We start from the raw sequence: 19666 nt of genomic DNA on the forward strand, positions 1-19666 counted from the left end.
GCCCTACCACAATCAGTTATGTAACAGCCATTGACCAGACTCAAAAGCCACGCCTGTGCAGCCAAGAACAACTGCCTCCTGCAGCTAATATTTCTTATGACACTCATCAATAGTTGATTGGTCCCGCGAATGAAGATCATGTGGTTGTAAATTGTTTGTCCTGTAGAGCTCTTATTGATACTGGCTCACAAATTACTTCAGAACTGTAACAAAGACGTTTGTTCAGCAGCATCCAGTGTTGTGTAATAAACCTATAAGATCGAGTAATATAATCATCGAGGGAGCTTCAGCCCAAGTGATGCCCTATGAAGGTGTGATTACCCTGGACTTAGAATTTCTTGGTCAGTATTACAGTGGTGTTCCAGCTTTTGTGGTAATAGATACTGAATATAGAATGGAGGTGCCGCTGCTTGTTGGTACAAACGTGATTCGGGTAAGTCACAAACACATGAGAGATACGTTTGGAAATGCTACCTTACAAGAGTGAAGAAAACGTCTTCTGTTTGGTTCAAGGTATATAAAGCTACAGAAGGGCAGAGGTTGGTGGTCAAGATGGACAAATTGGTTCTGCCAAGTACACTGGTCGTCGACCCTACACTATCCCTCCTAGAAGTGAAGCATATGTAAACTGCCGTGCACCAAGAACTCCAGGGGGACAGCCGTACACTGCATTGGCTGAAGGACCAAGAAAAAGTGGAAAACCTTGATAACATTGTGACTGAAGAAGACTAGGGTACAGTAGAACATGGGCGAGTTGTTGTGAGAGTATGCAACTTATCGGCAAAGCCAGTAAAGATATACCGCAATACACCACTTGCTGATTGTATGTTGATACCCAAGTCAAGTCTGTTTTATCAAGTGGTGCTGATGACAAGATGGAGAGGTCAGAAGACGTCCATGACAACCAAAGGAGAGAGCACGGGAACGAGCTGGATACAGCAATGGAAGACACAGTCCAAAGGACAAGCTTGAAAGAAGACGGCACAGGTCCATGTCCCCTCATCGACACATTTCTGCTCAAAACACTATTAAGTCAGTGTCGAAGGACATAGACTTGAGGAAATGCGCAGTCAAGGAACAAGAACAACTGAGACAGTTACAAGAATTACTTGACTGCAACGCTGATATATTCTCCCAGCATCCTTTGGACTATGGTTGTACATCAACTATTGAGCACAAAATACCCCTTATCGATGATAAGCCATTCCGGATACCACATCGAAGAATACCTCAAGCCCAGTATAAAGATGTACTGAAACATCTCAAAGATATGGAAGCTTCAGATGTTATACGTCTAAGTAAATCCCCTTATGCATCACCTATAGTAGTTGTTCGTAAGATGGATGATACACTACGCATATGTATTGACTATCGGCACCTAAATGCCCGCTCTGTGCATTATGCCTATCCATTACCCAGAATGGATGAAGCTTTAGATGCACTGGGAAAAGCTAATTTTTTCTCATCTCTGGACCTGACATCAGGTATTGGCAAGTCAAAGTGGCAGAGAAAGACAAGCATAAGACTGCTTTTACTACTCCCATGGGTTTGTATGAAACTAACAGTATGCCGTTTGGTCTACAGAATGCACCTGCAACTTTTTCTCGTTTGATGATGTGCTGTATGGGAGATCAGAATTTTGCAACTGTTCTCATATACCTAGATGTCATAATCATGTGAAGCGAGAAATATTTGATGAGCATCGCAGTAGACTACAGATGGTGTTTGACAGATTGAGTCAACATGGATTGAAGTTGAAACCATCTATGTGCTCCTTTCTGCATAAAGAAGTCAAGTACATGGGACACATTGTGACAGCTGATGGTATTAGCACAGACCCTGAAAAGATAGACAAAGTGAGGATGTGGAGGAGACCAACAACAAGAAAGGAAGTGCTCCAGTTTCTTGGTTTTGCTGGTATTATTGTCGATTCGTGAAACGGTTATCAAAAATAGCTGCCCCATTGAATTGTTTGGTGCCTGGTGACGCTAGAAAGAAGAAAGTTGGAAATCAGCAAGCAAAGCTTCCACCATTTCAGTGGACCAGTTACTGCGAATCAGCTTTCGTCTTTCTGAAAGAGAGACTTACTGCTGCACCAGTCCTAGGCTGTCCAGACTTCTCCAAGCCTTTCATCCTGCAAGTAGATGCCTGTATCAGTGGACTTGGTGCAGTTCTGGCTCAAAAGCAGGATGGAATGGAAAGAGTAATCGCATATGCAAGTCGTGGACTCACTCCATCAGAAACCAGGTATCTCACAGACAAACTCAGAGACTCTCTATGGTAACAAATTTACAGTATTGACAGACAACAACCTGTAGGTGTATGTAACCACAACAGCTAAACTAGATGCTACCAGTCAGCGATGGATTTCACAGCTAGCCATGTTCGACTTTGATATCAAGTATCGTCCAAGTAAAAGCAATTCCAATGCTGATGGTTTATCTTGGATGCCAAGAGAGGATGTTGCAAGTACTCTGAAGGTGGTGAGCTCAGCACTCAGAAAGGAAGATCAGAAGCCAAGGGAGGAATGCAAGGAGAAAAGCGGAGGTCCAAAGTCCTGATAATGCAAGATGTGAAGAAAATCAGATAGAACATGATGCGAAGTATTTGGTTGGTACGCACACCCTGTCAAGTAAATCAAATGAAGAAATTAGTCAACTCCAGAGAGATGATCTTGTCATTGGAAGAGTGATGACGTATAGAAAAGACAGACCAGACCCAGTAGACATGAAAGGGGAAAGGAGCCTGGAGAGACTCTTTTACTTTTGAAACAGTGGGAGAGGTTATGTGTTCGACATAGTATGTTGTATAGATCTATCCAGGATCAAGATTGAAATACATATTGGCAGTTGGTCTTGCCTGCAGCCTTGAGAGAACAAGTACTGAGTGGTCTTCATGATAATAATGGACATTTTGGCTTTGAGAGAACCATGGATCTTGTGAGGAGATGGTATTATGGCCAAAGATGCAATCATTTGTGAAAGAGTGGTGTAACACTTGTAGACGATGTGCGCTGAGGAAGCTGCCCCCTGTAACAACTCGTGTACCACTGGTAAATATCCGAACAGCTGAAAACCGATGGAGTTAGTCTCTATTGACTTTCTGTCACTAGAAAAATCTAAAGGTGGAGAAGAGAATGTGTTGGTGGTGATTGACCATTTTAGCAAGTATGCCCAAGCGTATGCAACAAAGGATCAGAAAGCAAAAACTGTAGCAAGAGTGTTTATGGAAACAGTTTTTCTGCCACTATGGATTTCCTAAGAGAATTCATGCTGATCAGGGAAGAAATTTCGAAAGCTTATTGGTCCAGGAGTTGTGTAGGATCACCGGTATACAGAAAAGCAGGACTACCCGTATCATTGACAGTGAAACGGTATGAATGAACGCTTTAATCATACCCTACTGAATATGTTGGGAACGTTGGACCCTTCTCAGGAGCTGGATTGGAATGAATATCTGGAGAGTCTGACACATGCGTACAACTGTACCCTGCATGACTCAACAGGGCATTCTCCTTTCTTCCTGATGTTCATGAGACATCCACGCCTATTGATTGATTTGGCTTTTGATGTGTCAGAAGAAAACACTAAGGAAGCTGACTATTCAGAGTATGTTGCAGACTTGCGTTCCAGACTACAGTGGTCATGCCAAGAAGCTGTTCGTCGAAGTGATACAGCAAGAGAAAGACAGAAGAGAAATTATGACAAGAGTGTCAACAATGAGTCTGTACTCCAGCCTGGAGATAGAGTGCTTGTGGCAGATAAAACTCCCGTCATAGGAAAACACAAGCTACGTGACAAATGGGAATCTATGCCGTATGTTGTGATTTCAAAGCGACCTGGTGTTCCAGTGTATGTCATACAGTCTGAAGATGGGGTAACACAGCGCACTCTTCACAGAAATATGCTCAAACTTTGTATGTTCCTGACACCAACTGTAAAGGACCCTTCAAGTGAACACCTTGGTGACCTTCAATGTAACGAGGTTCATGGTGACAGTGAGACTGACAGTGTTGTTAGCAGTGAAGACATGTTAGAAACCCCAATGATGATAAACTATGTTGTGAATGATCAAGGCGCAATTGACAATTCATCTACAAATCTACTTTCAGGATAAGAGATGGAGCCACCGCAGACTGAATCACATGAACGAGTTGGTACAGAACACATGAAGACTACATATTCAAATTTCCCTAAGTACGGACCAGTGAGGAGATTCATTACATACTCCGTGTTGCCAGAATATGTCGGCCCAGTTAAAATCATGTTGAATGGTGGGGTTATGTACATTTGATCTATATACTGTACATAAATGTAATGAATATGGCTAAAGATAAACCAATTTTGCAGAATTCATGAATAGGTCAGCGCTGGCATTGTTTGCAATAGGAGTGACCACATCTGCCATCTTCTGTTCCGATAGGGGAACCATGTCGGCGTGAGGCAGCTCGTCCTGCCACTTCACAGCATCCTCGTCCCCATCCATCTCATGTTTAGCACTTTGTTGGATTTTTTTTACATCTACGTTTACCCGGAAGACCATAGTTTCTGTTGCGTATTGCAATTCATTATTATACCCCGCAATTGCCGGGCCCGAAAGAATAACCATTTTAGACAGTAAGAGAAGTAAATGTGGCGAAACGGCCATATCAAGTTTTACACCTGTTTTCATTATTGTGTCATTGTATCGCCGATAACTAATTACTTTGTTGGTATTGCGAATTTCATCTTCGAGGAGAACAGCAAATTCTTTTCAAACTTGCTCTGCACTGTCAGTATCACCCACTATGGTACTATATTCGCTTGTGCACCAAGGATGCAACATATGTAGGCTTCAAGGCTTTCACTGAGGCGGGAAGACCAGCCTTTGTTAAACCCTATTCTCCCTTCAGAGGGATGAAACTATTGTATTGTCCCTCAGATCCATCATTTCGGAAGAAATAATAGTGTGGCCGATCTTTGTCGTATGTATATAGTAAACATTATTCGAGGAGAGGAAAAAGTCATGACCATTGTATACAGCGGCAGGCTGACGTATGGGACCACGAATAGTGTAATATTCATAACCATAGCCTAGACCTGAGTTTTGAGACTTGCTATCAAAAGTTGGACTTCGTGGGGCTTATATTTCCAAATTTGGTCCAGAGAAGTTCATATTTAACAAGATTGTATAGATTGTCGCTAGCTTTGAAGACCTCTACCCTGTATCGTCCGGGAGTGCAACCTCCATTTCATGAAGGATGCGGCGTACTGTAAAATATACATGAAAACGACAGAATGAACGTATTTGTGGTGGGAATTTGTTGTCCAAAGATGAGCGAATGAAATACCAGTGGTGCTGCAACATACGGCGAAATTTAATTGCTGGTCCCAGTATTTCATGTGCGGGCCGCCCAACCAGACAGTACTTTCTTTTGCTGATCGATGAGTGATAACATTATATTTGAACACATCTCTTATATGGAAAATAAACTTATCTGATGGCATTACATATATTTATAAGTCCATAAGAAGGGGTTTTATGTCGTTCGGTTGAGGAGGAATATCAGCATGCTGTACTGTCGGTATATGTTTTTTATTCAGCTGAAAGGAAACTGGGAATGCGTTAGTGTCTGTACTCTTGAATACAATATGTGTCTCTATATACAGATAGATTTTAATGGAGGAAAATTTTCATATTAATAGTTTACTACTATATTTTACCTTCGTTCTCACATTCCAGACTGTGCTGATACTGTATTTCGGATACAGGTTTAAACGTATTTTTTATTTTTACTTAGAATAGATAACATAATGCAAACAATGGAGAATTTAATAAAGTCATCGGCAGCGGCAAATAGACAGCGACATTCCAAGGCGCACCAGCAGCGTCGACGCTCGATCCATAATAGAGACGAAACTGTGGAAAAATACTCTGTGTCATTGCAAGTGGTCAAAGTTATTTTTTGGTAGGGAGATTTCAGTTGGAGACATGAAAAGGTGGAATGATGATTCCATAACATGAGCCTTTAAAGTTTATGAAGCGAAATACAGTTCTCTTATAAGTGATACAATCACTCAAAGTTTCATAGATCTCGGAGCGCATGCAATAAGTCAGGTAGTTCCAATCAATGACCGAGAAAACTATGCCACTGATCTTAAAAGGATTGTATTCTAAACAGTGAAATAAAGCGAATATCAGGGTAAACATGTAGATTTTTAAAAAATCGGTCTTAATATAATACCCGAAATAAATGGATTCAACTTCTCAAGTACAGACTCAGCAAACTGAAACAGCTCCGCCGGCTCCGATGACTTTGCCGCAGCGCAACATAGAGAGAATTACATTACAGACGAAACATCCAGGGAGAGTTGCTGCAGGGAGGAGATTAGCAGAATGGAACAGACAGAACAAAAGGAGAATCACCAAGCGCATTCCAAAGGGATCATGATGACTAATTACAGTATGACTGAGGCAGACTGTGTCATCCTGCCGAAACAGTGTGACAGATGGTATAATAAAAGTTATCACATTTTAGGTATTATAGAAGGTTCATTGACTGCATTAGGACTATATAGGGGGCGTGCTCGGTATATTTGTCTGCCTACGTGTACCGTGCGTCCCTCTGTGACGCTATCGTGTGAGCCCCTTCGGAAATCAATGCCTATGACTCCTATAGAGCCTCTATCGGAACGGAGCGTCCAACCAGGCCCCTCTACATTGTATTTGATGGAATAATACATAAAACGACTCCGTAGGCTTTTTGGAACAAAATTATTTTTATTTTATTTTCTATTATATACGTGGCAGTAATCATGGATACTAAATCAGTTGTAAATACAATGTGTGATGGTATTGTAATCGCTGGACTTATGAGGGGATATCTAATGATTTCCAGCAAATTTCTGAGAAAGGATATGTGTGATCCAAGCCGACCAAATTTCACTCGGTGGCAGTAATCATGGATACTAAATCAGTTGTAAATACAATGTATGATGGTATTGTAATCGCTGGACTTATGATCGGATATGTAATGATCTCCAGCAAATTTCTGAGAAAGGATATGTGTGATCCAAGCTGACCAAATTTCACTCGGTGCCTAAAATTAGGGGGAGCGACTGCTGCTGCGGTTGCGACGAAAGATATACCTGAACAAAAAAATATTATTCCTGCAGAACCTTATACTTTGTAATGTATAGAGAGACAATTGATCGACAACCATGGCTGCAGCAATAGGAATGACAGTTCTTGGTGCTGTATTAAATGCAACGGCATTCACTGGAGAAAATATTATGGGTCAAACGCCTAGTTGGAATGGTGGGGCACTTATTGAAGAAAACATTAGACATGATAAAGCATTAGAAAAATTTGAACATGACCGTGCCTTCTGGTCAGAAAAAAAGATGACTCCAAGCTGATTGGAAAGACAAAATCAGGACAAAGATAGACATGCTGCGGCCGAATTAAGAGATACAGATGGAAAAATCCTGGAAGAAGCAGCTGTGCAAGCCAACTCTGCGTCGGGGCCCTTTCAGAACGGTTCCAAAATTGAAGCAGTTCAATTCTCTATTACCAGCCCAGTCCAGAACAAAAATTATGAAATGATCTATATTGCTGGGGGATTGGTTCTAGGATGGTTAGTGCTACGCCTATAGGTACAGTAATTCGATACAAAGCTAGTTGGCCCGTTACTGAAGTCAACTTTCTTTCCATTCTGATCTGTTATCCAAATACTCATTCAGCTCATCCATCCCGAGCCCTTTCTCAATGGCATGGTGATAGTAAAGTCACCACTTTAAAGTCATAGATACGCAAGTAGGTTAAGGCATGGGCGTCAAACGTTATCATGAATATGCATTAGGGCTCATGAATATTAATAAAACAACACTGCCCACACATGAGATAACAACAGAAAATCTCTAAAATCATACCACAAACAAAGTTCCTAACTGGAACATCATCGAGCCAACGAAGTGACAAAGGACACACTAGTGTTCACAACAAAAGATAGCCCATAAGCACTGTGTGGAACTTCGAACACATAGAATAGGTCGATCATCGCGTACAAACGAAATCCATACATCAGCCATCCTGAGGCCAAAGTCCACGGCATGAGGAACGAGGTGACAAGGGTTAATGAACAGAGTCAGACACAAAACGATCCAAACATTAGTATTCTTGCTTCCCTGCAAGAAGAATGCAGAGATCAACAACATAGATACAATATAAAATTAAGGAAGAGATGTGCTTATGTCATGGAGATACATTTGGTACCTCCATGTTTATATAAGCCACTAAGGAACGAACTGGTAGGAAACGTGGGGGTCAAAAGGTCATGGTGGTCTGAGACATACTTCCACGTCTCACCATGGCTATAACAACCAATTTGTTAATTTTCTCACTAACAACCTTACCCGATACAGACAGAAAACACATTAAAGCACAAACAAGACAAGAGGGATGATGTGTGCAGCCACTTTCAACTTAAAATTACAAATCGTTTCCGTAACAGGTGATGGGGTCATGACCTTTTGGATTGCTTGCGAGATGGCCCAATCGTGCACAAGCGACCAGATTTCTTTCGAAAATTCCAACTTGTAGATCGCAATTTTTTCCTGAACTTTTGCTCTCCCAAAACTAAGGCTTAAAATATCTTTACAACAATACCTTAAACATGTATGATTTGGTAGCGTTTCTTTAAAAAATCACCAAAACTCAACCAAGAATTGACTTTTCCTACAAATCGTACGTATTTGGCGCAAATTTGAGGCAATTAACTCAGGAATTTGTCTTTGTAAAGGATGTTGATAGATTGTACTGAACCCATTCTCTTATCATATGCCGAAAAACATAGTTTAAATGTGGTTTACAAGTTGGAATATGCCGATAAATAATATACGCGATTTTGGCGCGAAAATGTCAATATAAAAATCACGTGACACCTTTTATGCAAATTTAGGTCACATAAACCGAAATAGCTATCAAAACTACGTAGGTGTACCAAATTTCATGAAAATATGACAAGTAGTTTTTGAGAAATGAAATTCAGCTTGAAATTCGGTCTGGACCCTGCTGGACCCCTGCCTTAACTCACTTGCGTAACCTTTTCACTTGTTTCTTTTGTATCCTGGATAGGAAGTAGGAATGACTGTTAAGAAATCCGCTCGTTTTGGACTTATGATACTTTAAAAAGGATGGTACATTTAATCAGTCTTTAAGATGTGCATAAAGTGATTAATGATGTCATGCCAATAAGGCCATTTATAGAACGCATAAAGAAGAATAAAGGGTCCCAGCCTCCCTGTACCTTTATTCACCTTGAGGCTATGCATAAAGATGGTTATTTCTGGAGTGCCATTCAACCTATTTATGCAAGTGCATAAAGATGCATACAGTTCTACCTTTATGCTGCATAAAGCTGTAAAAAGAATATCTTTATGCACATTTATGTTAGCTTTATGCTGTGCATAAATCTGGCAGTTCATCTTGTGATATTATATTTCGAATCAGATAGGACACAACCCTTCTGATGGTGGCAGGATGTTACAGTCCAGTAGGTACAATTTAGTCCCCAGACAGTTTAGCGCACCCGTCGTTTGAATGTGTAGTTCCATTAGCATGCTAAATTGGGCATTTTGAAAGATTCACTGCTCCGAAGAAGTGCGTATGTCTCACTTATAACATGCCTCCGTTATGCTCATTAAGATTAGTTGATAGAAATAATTGCTCCATGGAGAATGTTCTATTTAAGCAATGCATGGCTCTTAACAATATATATCTGTGGAATGGAACCACTTTCATATTTTGATTTTCAGATTGGTTATGGCAGTCTGTCAATATTGATCCAAGGGTCGTCAGGATTCTCAACAAGACAAATCAATGAAATGCTACCAAAGATTCAGGTTCTGATTGCCATTTGCTACTGACATCAACTCACCAGCTGTTGCTGAATTTTAAGCCAAACAACTGCCCAACGTTTTAATGACAGGTTTTGCGTGTCATATATCCTTGTTTCATTGACAAATACTCTTTCAATTAATCTGCCTCAGCCTGCATTCCCACCACTTATGGCGAGTGCAGTTGTCTCCACTGTCATTTTAAGAGTTTACTGACAATAAACCACAACCTCTATGGTGAAATAGTTCCATAAGCAGGACCTCTATGGTGGCATTTTCCAATAACTTTTCACTCTCAGGCAAAAATCCTTGTAAATTGCACAACCCCCTTCCTCTACAATTACTGCTTAAACACAATCTTTTGATGGTCAATGACAGCCTCCATATGCTTCAATTTGGTTGTACCGGGCAAAAATCCGTTGAGTTTACTTTCAAGCAAAACCTGCTGCAGTATTGAGCCCAGAATTCAGACAATGATTGTGTTTATGCTAGATTTGTACTCGTTGAACAGGCAAGTGTCAAAGTAAATTTACCATTTAAAGCCTTGGGGCAACTCTAAAATGAGCGCAATTACTAAATCTCCCTAAAGATAGAATTTTGTTGAAGAGAAGCATTACCAAGGTACCTATACACAATCACCAAACACGAAGGCGGAATGAGATTTGACAACAACTTTCAACTTTTCAAGTTACCAAGCAAAAAAACTAAATGTTGATGCAGCATAATTTAACAAACAATTATATTACATCTATTTATAGATTTAATGATATTTCAATGCTTTAAAATGTCAGGAAATTGACACCTAGACTGTTATTAGTTTTAGATAATGTTACACAGATCTACGTCAATCAGTCATACTTAACCTTAACACAAATGAACGAACATTTTACATAGCTGCCTTGCAAAGGGGAATCTATGAACGGAAAATATCTGTGTTTCTGACTGAAAAAAATCAATGTATTCTCTCTTGTAAATCGAATGCTTATGTCGAAATAAATTAGATTAGTACTGTTCTCTACGTAGGATTTTAATATTATTAGGTTGGTATATTTTCATCTTGAGGTTATCAAGTAGACCATTTCTCTTTCTAAAAGCAGTAACAAGTGCTCGCCTTGAGCTTACGCGTTAGGGCATCCCATTTAAAAAAAGCCGCAAGAGTGCAAAAACTTAAAAAAAATATTGGGCAAAATTTCCGATTTTCACAGGCTCTGCCTCTGTCTGTCTGTCTGTCTGTCTGTCTGTCTGTCTGTCTTTCTGTCTGTCTGTCTGTCTGTCTGTCTGTCTGTCTGTCTCTCCTCTCTCATTCTCCCCTCTCTCTCTCTTATACATATACTATCCCTTATACACTTTTCAGAGACATTGATAATGATTTGTTCTACTGGAAACATTTTTCATTATATTATTTACACTCAGCTTTTTCGACAAGTATTTGCACAATCGAAGTGTGCTGATAAACCAATTTCTCTTCGCATAATTTGATGGAGAGTTACAACCATATCTGAACGATATATTTTCCGGAATATTCTTTTCTAGTGTCTGTGTGTTCCACGTCGTGAATTAATTCACGATATAGCTCTGGTGGTCTCTTTAAGTTTACGTTTATAATACTATCTTACTAAATATAGCTGATGTATATTAGTATTTGCCAAGAGTTCTTTCCTTAAAGGGTAAGGAATGTGGGCATCGTCGGGTGTGTCGCAGATGACTAAAATCTTTACCTTAAATGGTAAGGAAATGTGGGAATCATCGGACTACATTCAGATGCTTGTGTGCCCTTATTGTCAACATTGTGTTCTCACCCTGGCGAATGCAACAGCCTGCCGGTGGGTAAACATCGTCAGCACAGTTGAAGAGGTTGAACAGGTTCACCAATACTAACGCTAAAGTGTTTTATACCGAGAAAGGACATTATCAGTATGCTTGATTTCCCCATTGACAACATATTTGTTGAATTTGGAGGACACATTTTCCAACAGTGTATAGGAATTCCCATGGGCACAAACTGTGCTCCCTTACTTGCTGACTTTTTTTCTGTTCTCATACGAGGTGAATTTATCCAGAACCTTTATCAAGCAGAAAAAGGTCTCTGTAGCTCGTACTTTCAACCTTACATTTAGATACATAGACGATGTTATTTCATTGAATAACTCTGAATTCAGTAACTATCTCGCTATGATTTATCCTCCAGAATCGGAGATTAAAGAAACTACAGAAACGGCCTCTTCTGCTTCATATCTGGACATTTTACTTGAATTTGACTCTAATGGTCACCTTTCTACTAGGCTATATGACAAGAGAGATGATTTCAACTTTAGTATAATCAATTTTCCACACCTCATCAGTAATATTCCACTCTCACCTGCTTATGGGGTATATATTTCCCAGCTTATTCGATATGCAAGAGCATGCAGTTCATATGATGATTTTGTAGAGAGACATGGCCATCTCTCTTACAAACTGTTAAATCAAGGTTACACCAGAGCAAGACTTGTCTCTACATTCAAATGCTTTTTTGGCAGGTATCGCAAGCTGGTAGATAAATACAATATCTCTCTTCGACAAATGATCACTGATGGCATCGGTGACATGGGGCCTTAGTTAGTGACCACTACCTATCTGACTTACAGATTGATATATGGCGGGTGCCACATATGGGGCAGGATGCGCTTACTATTTTCGAAACACCTGAAATCACTTCTTGGTCTTTTGGCCAGAGGGCCATATATCTTTCTTTCATGAATTTGACTTTGTTTTTATACCGTCTATTTACTGTCTGTTTTGTGCTGTTTTGTGTTTATGTTTACAACTATTTTCTTATTAATTTTGACCTAGTGTTATTGGATTATGGATTGGTATGATTGCGATTATTTAGTAGATTATCCTAAACTTTACACATGTTCAAATTAGAAGAGACCTACTGTTCACACTCTACATTCGACACACTTTTTCAACATTCAACTATTCAGACTGGCGAGGTAGTGTTCTTAGTCTAGAAAACAATAAAGTGGCTCTGTAGAATATGGAATGTAAGGAGTGAATATCAGAGATAATCGAAAGATACGCAATGCACATTAGTCATTTGCAGACAAAGCCCATATAAACGAACGATATTATTCATTATGAAAAGAATACATCGGTGTTGGTGAGTGAAAAATAACCTTATGCAAAAATCAGATGGAAGAACTTAGACCCTGTGCTGGTAAAGAGACTCGATTTGTCACACGCCCAGATAGACAACTGAGCACGTCAATAAATAACATAAACTTACAGTACCGCTCATATATCAAACTAAATACAACTGAATTATCAAGGCTCTTACGTTAGATATGTACCCCCTCTTATCTTTGAGCTGACTAAACTTAAAGTCACTGTTAGGCTACTTATTTAAAAATGGAATTTCCTTTGCCTAGCAAAATAATTTGCATCATGAGCCCTCGTTAAGAGCTACAAAGCATACAGCTTGTCAGCAAACGTTATGACGATCAAGTTTAGCGCTTATGAAACTGAGAGCAATGGTGCAGTGAGAAATCCGAACTTCGCTCTTTTTATTCACCCTTTAACTATCATTGTGATTTTTCCTCCCTGCAGTGCGACTAGAAACTGACGTAAGTAAGCGCAAGCATCAATTTTTCTTGCGTTACTAATGGCCAGTGGTACCACTACACCTAAACTTGGTAAAAGGAAATAAGGGCACGCGGCTCCACATTCATATTAAACATTTTCATGCTGCACACTGTATTACGTGTCGGCTATTTGTGTTAGAATTTTGCCATCGCGAGATCAAGCAAGATCGGTTTTGTCAGAGGGACACAGAACTAAATTATAGGCAACAGGATGTCTAACATTGACACCTGGTCAGTACTTAGGCCTAGAGATCATTACAAATAGGGAGAACAACCATTTTATCCGATCACATACGCGTTTCATGAAAGGTGTCAAAACATTTGTTGCTAAACTTAGAGGACAGTAGTATTTGTGACCAACCGACCAGTTTCTGTGTGGGGGAATGTAAGAATGGACGGGGATGTTACAGTCTGGTAGGCACAACGTCATCCCCTAGGCAGTTTAGTACAATTGTAGATGGAATGCGTCCCTTAGTGACCTGAATTGGCCTTTTTGGAAAGCAAGCTGCTTCAAACCTTTCACCTCCTCATTCATCACAAGCCATGCTATATTTCTTCAATGTTTACTTGATGGTAACAAAAGCTTTGAAAACACGTTCTATGTAAATGTGAACAGCCAGTACATTTAAGTGTGTGTTTGTCATCTTGGTGTATGATGTTTGCGGACATTTTGTTACATCTCATAAAATATTCAGAAATAGCTAAAAAATACACAATTGAATTGCCTGTCCAAATCGATTGAAGTCGACGTTGCTTGCTCCTCGATGCATTCTTAAACACTTGGTTGTTAAGGTGTGATGACTATCGATTCACTATTGATATTTTAAGCAGTTTTGCATTTCCACTTCATAAAAGAATGCTACAGATAAACGTAATATGGTATGTAATAATTATAATGAAATCTGCAATTTTATATTTTGCGGACAACTTCTGCCAATTTGGTCGGTTTTTTCTGAAAAACTATTCGTCTGATAGCTTTGCTAATTGATTTTAGGTTCCAAGGGACAATTTAAATTTGATATATTCAAATTTGGTGAAATCTGGATTTTTTGGCGAATTATTGCCGAGTTTGATCATAAAATTTGACTTCTCAAAAAACTACTCGACTGATAGTTTTGGTTGACATTGTGTGGTTTTTTAGCTATTTTTGCACGCCATCCTTAAATGCGCTATCAAAGATTTCCACATCCTTCATCAACACATGTGTCAAAATATTTATTCTCCACAAAACACAGCAGGGGTATATTGGCCACTAAGTCGCTTGTTTTAAATTATGCCGGGTTCTACATTCAAAATATAATAAAGAAATTGTAGCTCCTTCGGTACCGAAAGAGCTACATTTTTTTATTTCACGTGTTAAAATGCTATTGGTATATTCGTTCTACCATGTGAACACACTGACATGCATGCCTTGCTGTAAGTAGTTGTGGTCACTGTACATATATGATTCATATGTTGACATGTTCAAATACGGATCGACATCAGTACTCTCAAACACAGGTACAGCATAGATGATTACTACTATAAGGATTATTGCGGGAATTCAATTTTGTTAAACTGAAGATAAATCAGCAATGTATTTTCATTTCGTTGACAAAAACAGCTATCTATAGTCACCCTCAACCATTCGCAAAGGCAACAGTAAAAGCGCAGAAATTTCGGGTCTCAATATTATAGAACGCATAAAGAAGAATAAAGGGTCCCAGCCTCCCTGTACCTTTATTCATCTTGAAGGCTATGCATAAAGATGGTTATTTCTGGAGTGCCATTCAACCTATTTATGCAAGTGCATAAAGATGCATACAGTTCTACCTTTATGCTGCATAAAGCTGTACAAAGAATATCTTTATGCACATTTATGTTAGCTCTATGCTGTGCATAAATCTGGCAGTTCATCTTGTGATATTATATTTCGAATCAGATAGGACACAACCCTTCTGATGGTGGCAGGATGTTACAGTCTAGTAGGTACAATTTAGTCCCCAGACAGTTTAGCGCACCCGTCGTTTGAATGTGTAGTTCCATTAGCATGCTAAATTGGGCATTTTGAAAGATTCACTGCTCCGAAGAAAGTGCGTATGTCTCACTTAAACATGCCTCCGTTGTGCTCATTAGGATTAGTTGATATGAATAATTGCTCCATGGAGAATGTTCTATTCAAGCAATGCATGGCTCTTAACAATATATATTTGTGGAATGGAACCACTTTCATATTTTGATTTTCAGATTGGTTTATGGCAGCCTGTCATATATTGATCCAAGGGTCGTCAGGATTCTCAACAAGACAAATCAATGAAATGCTACCAAAGATTCAGGTTCTGATTGCCATTTGCTACTGAGGTCAACTCAACAGCTGCTGCTGAATTTCAAGTCAAACAACTGCCCGACGTTTTAATGACACGCTTTGTCGTGTCATATATCCTTGTTTCATTGACAAATATTTTTTTTTTTCAATTAATCTGCATCTGCCTGCATTCCCATCACATATGGAGAGTACAATTGTCTCCACTGTCATTTTAAGAGTTACTGAGACTAAACAACAACCTTTATGGTGAAATAGTTCAATAAGCAGGACATCTATGGTGGCATTTTTCAATAAGTTTTCACTCTCAGGCAAAAATCCTTGTAAATTGCACAACCCCCTTCCTCTACAATTACTGCTTAAACACAATCTTTTGATGGTCAATGAAAGCCTCCATATGCTTCAATTTGGTTGTACCTGGCAAAATCCGTTGTTTACTTTCAATCAAACCTGCTGTAGTATTGAGCCCAGAATTCAGACAGTGCTTGTGTTTATGCTCGATTTGTCCTCATTGGACAGTGAGTGTCAAAAGTAGATTTACCATTTAAAGCCGTGGGGACCGATACACATCATCAAAACCGAAGGTTAAATTAGATATGACAACAACTTTCAACTTTATAAGTTACTAAGCAAAAAAGCTAAATGCTGATGAGGCATATTTTCACAAACAACTGTATTACATGTATTTATAGATGGAATGATATTTCAATGCATCAAAATGTCAAGAAATTTACACCTAGACTGTTATTTGTTTTAGAAAATGTTACACAGATCTGCGTCAATCAGTCATACTTAACCGTAACACAAATGAACGAACATTTTACATAGCTGCCTTGCAAAGGGGAATCTATGAACGGAAAATATCTGTGTTTCTGACTGAAAAAAATCAATGTATTCTCTCTTGTAAATCGAATGCTTATGTCGAAATAAATTAGATTAGTACTGTTCTCTACGTAGAATTTTAATATTATTAGGTTGGTATATTTTCATCTTGAAGTTATCAAGTAGACCATTTCTCTTTCTAAAAGCAGTTACGAGTGCTGGCCTTGAGCTTACGCGTTAGGGCATCCCATTTAAAAATGCCGCAAGAGTGCAAAAACTTTAAAAAATATTGGCCAAAATTTCTGATTTTCACTGGCTCTGCCTTTATATATCTGTCTGTCTGTCTGTCTGTCTGTCTCTCCCTCTCTCATTCTCCCCTCTCTCTCTCTTATACATATACTATCCCTTATGCACTTTTCAGAGACATTGATAATGATTTGTTCCACTGGAAACACTTTTCATTATATTATTTAAACTCAGCTTTTTCGACAAGTATTTGCACAATCGAAGTGTGTTGATAAACCAATTTCTCTTCACATAATTTGATGGAGAGTTACAACCATATCTGAACGATATATTTTCCGGAATATTCTTTTTCTAGTGTCAGTGTGTTCCACGTCGTGAATTAATTCGCGATATAGCTCTGGTGGTCTCTTTAACTTTACGTTTAAAATACTATCTTACTAAATATAGCTGATGTATATTAGTATTTGCCAAGAGGGTAAGGAATGTGGGCATCGTCGAACTCAATACAAAAGGGTGTGTCGCAGATGACTAAAATCTTTACCTTAAATGGTAAGGAAATGTGGGAATCATCGGACTACATTCAGATGCTTGTGTGCCCTTATTGTCAACATTGTGTTCTCACCCTGGCGAATGCAACAGCCTGCCGGTGGGTAAACATCGTCAGCACAGTTGAAGAGGTTGAACAGGTTCACCAATACTAACGCTAAAGTGTTTTATACCGAGAAGGACATTATCAGTATGCTTGATTTCCCCATTGACAACATATTTGTTGAATTTGGAGTACACATTTTCCAACATTGTATAGGAATTCCCATGGGCACAAACTGTGCTCCCTTACTTGCCGCCTTTTTTCTGTTCTCATACGAGGCAGAATTTATCCAGAACCTTATCAAGCAGAAAAAGGTCTCTGTAGCTCGAACTTTCAACCTTACATTTAGATACATAGACGATGTTATTTCATTGAATAACTCTGAATTCAGTAAATATCTCGCTATGATTTATCCTCCAGAATCGGAGATTAAAGAAACTACAGAAACGGCCTCTTCTGCTTCATATCTGGTCATTTTACTTGAATTTGACTCTAATGGTCACCTACTTTCTACTAGGGTATATGACAAGAGAGATGATTTCAACTTTAGTATAATCAATTTTCCACACTCATCAGTAATATTCCACTCTCACCTGCTTATGGGGTATATATTTCCCAGCTTATTCGATATGCAAGAGCATGCAGTTCATATGATGATTTTGTAGAGAGACATGACCATCTCTCTTACAAACTGTTAAATCAAGGTTACACCAGAGCAAGACTTGTCTCTACATTCAAACGCTTTTTTGGCAGGTATCGCAAGCTGGTAGATAAATACAATATCTCTCTTCGACAAATGATCACTGATGGCATCGGTGACATGGGGCCTTAGTTAGTGACCACTACCTATCTGACTTACAGATTGATATATGGCGGGTGCCACATATGGGGCAGGATGCGCTTACTATTTTCGAAACACCTGAAATCACTTCTTGGTCTTTTGGCCGAGGTCAATATATCTTTCTTTCATAAATTTGACTTTGTTTGTGTACCGTCTATTTACTGTCTGCTGTGTGCTGTTTTGTGTCTATGTTTACAACTATTGTCTTATAAATTTTGACCTAGTGTTATTGGATTATGAATTGGTATGATTGCGACTATTTAGTAGATTATCCTAAACTTTACACCTGTTCAAATTAGAAGAGACCTACTGTTCACACTCTACATTCGACACACTTTTTCAACATTCAACTATTCAGACTGGCGAGGTAGTGTTCTTAGTCTAGAAAACAATAAAGTGGCTCTGTAGAATATGGAATGTAAGGAGTGAATATCAGAGATAATCGAAAGATACGCAATGCACATTAGTCATTTGCAGACAAAGCCCATATAAACGAACGATATATTCATTATGAAAAGAATACATCGGTGTTGGTGAGTGAAAATAACCTTATGCAAAAATCAGATGGAAGAACTTAGACCCTGTGCTGGTAAAGAGACTCGATTTGTCACACGCCCAGATAGACAACTGAGCACGTCAATAAATAAACATAAACTTACAGTACCGCTCATATATCAAACTAAATACAACTGAATTATCAAGGCTCTTACGTTAGATATGTACCCCCTCTTATCTTTGAGCTGACTAAACTTAAAGTCACTGTTAGGCTAATTATTTAAAAATGGGATTTCCTTTGCCTAGCAAAATAATTTGCATCATGAGCCCTCGTTAAGAGCTACAAAGCATACAGCTTGTCAGCAAAGTTATGACGATCAAGTTTATCGCTAATGAAACTGAGAGCAATGGTGCAGTGAGAAATCCGAACTTAGCTCTTGTCATTCACCCTTTAACGAGTATTTTGATTTTTCCTCCCTGCAGTGCGACTAGAAACTGACGTAAGTAAGCGCAAGCATCATTTTTCTTGCGTTACTAATGGCTAGTGGTACCACTACACCTAAACTTGGTAAATAAAATAAGGGCACGCGGCTCCACATTCATATTAAGGATAATGATGCTGTACACTGTATTACGTGTCGACTGTTGGTGTTAGAACTTTGCCATCGCAAGATCAAGCTGGATCGGTTTTATCAGAGGGACACAAAACTCATTTATAGGCAACAGGATCTGTAACATTGACACTTGATCAGTACTTAGGCCTAGAGATCATTACAAATAGGGAGAACAGCCATTTTATCCGATCACATACGCGTTTTTTGAAAGGTGACAAAACATTTGTTGCTAAACTTAGAGGACTGCAGTATTTGTGAC

General features: G+C 39.1%; 2 protein-coding genes across 2 annotated transcripts in view; one reads left to right on the forward strand and one right to left on the reverse strand.

Annotated features, from left to right (window-relative positions):
* Positions 1-19666, reverse strand: part of LOC139117472 (uncharacterized) — a 316985-nt gene that overhangs the window by 154215 nt on the left and 143104 nt on the right. The window lies entirely within an intron of this gene.
* LOC139149500 (uncharacterized) lies at positions 3409-4116 on the forward strand. The gene has a single exon (XM_070721287.1). It carries the CDS (start codon positions 3409-3411, stop codon positions 4114-4116), a length of 708 nt encoding a protein of 235 aa, XP_070577388.1.

The sequence above is a fragment of the Ptychodera flava genome, chromosome 2 (assembly GCF_041260155.1).
Source record: "Ptychodera flava strain L36383 chromosome 2, AS_Pfla_20210202, whole genome shotgun sequence".
Taxonomy (NCBI): Eukaryota; Metazoa; Hemichordata; class Enteropneusta; family Ptychoderidae; genus Ptychodera; species Ptychodera flava.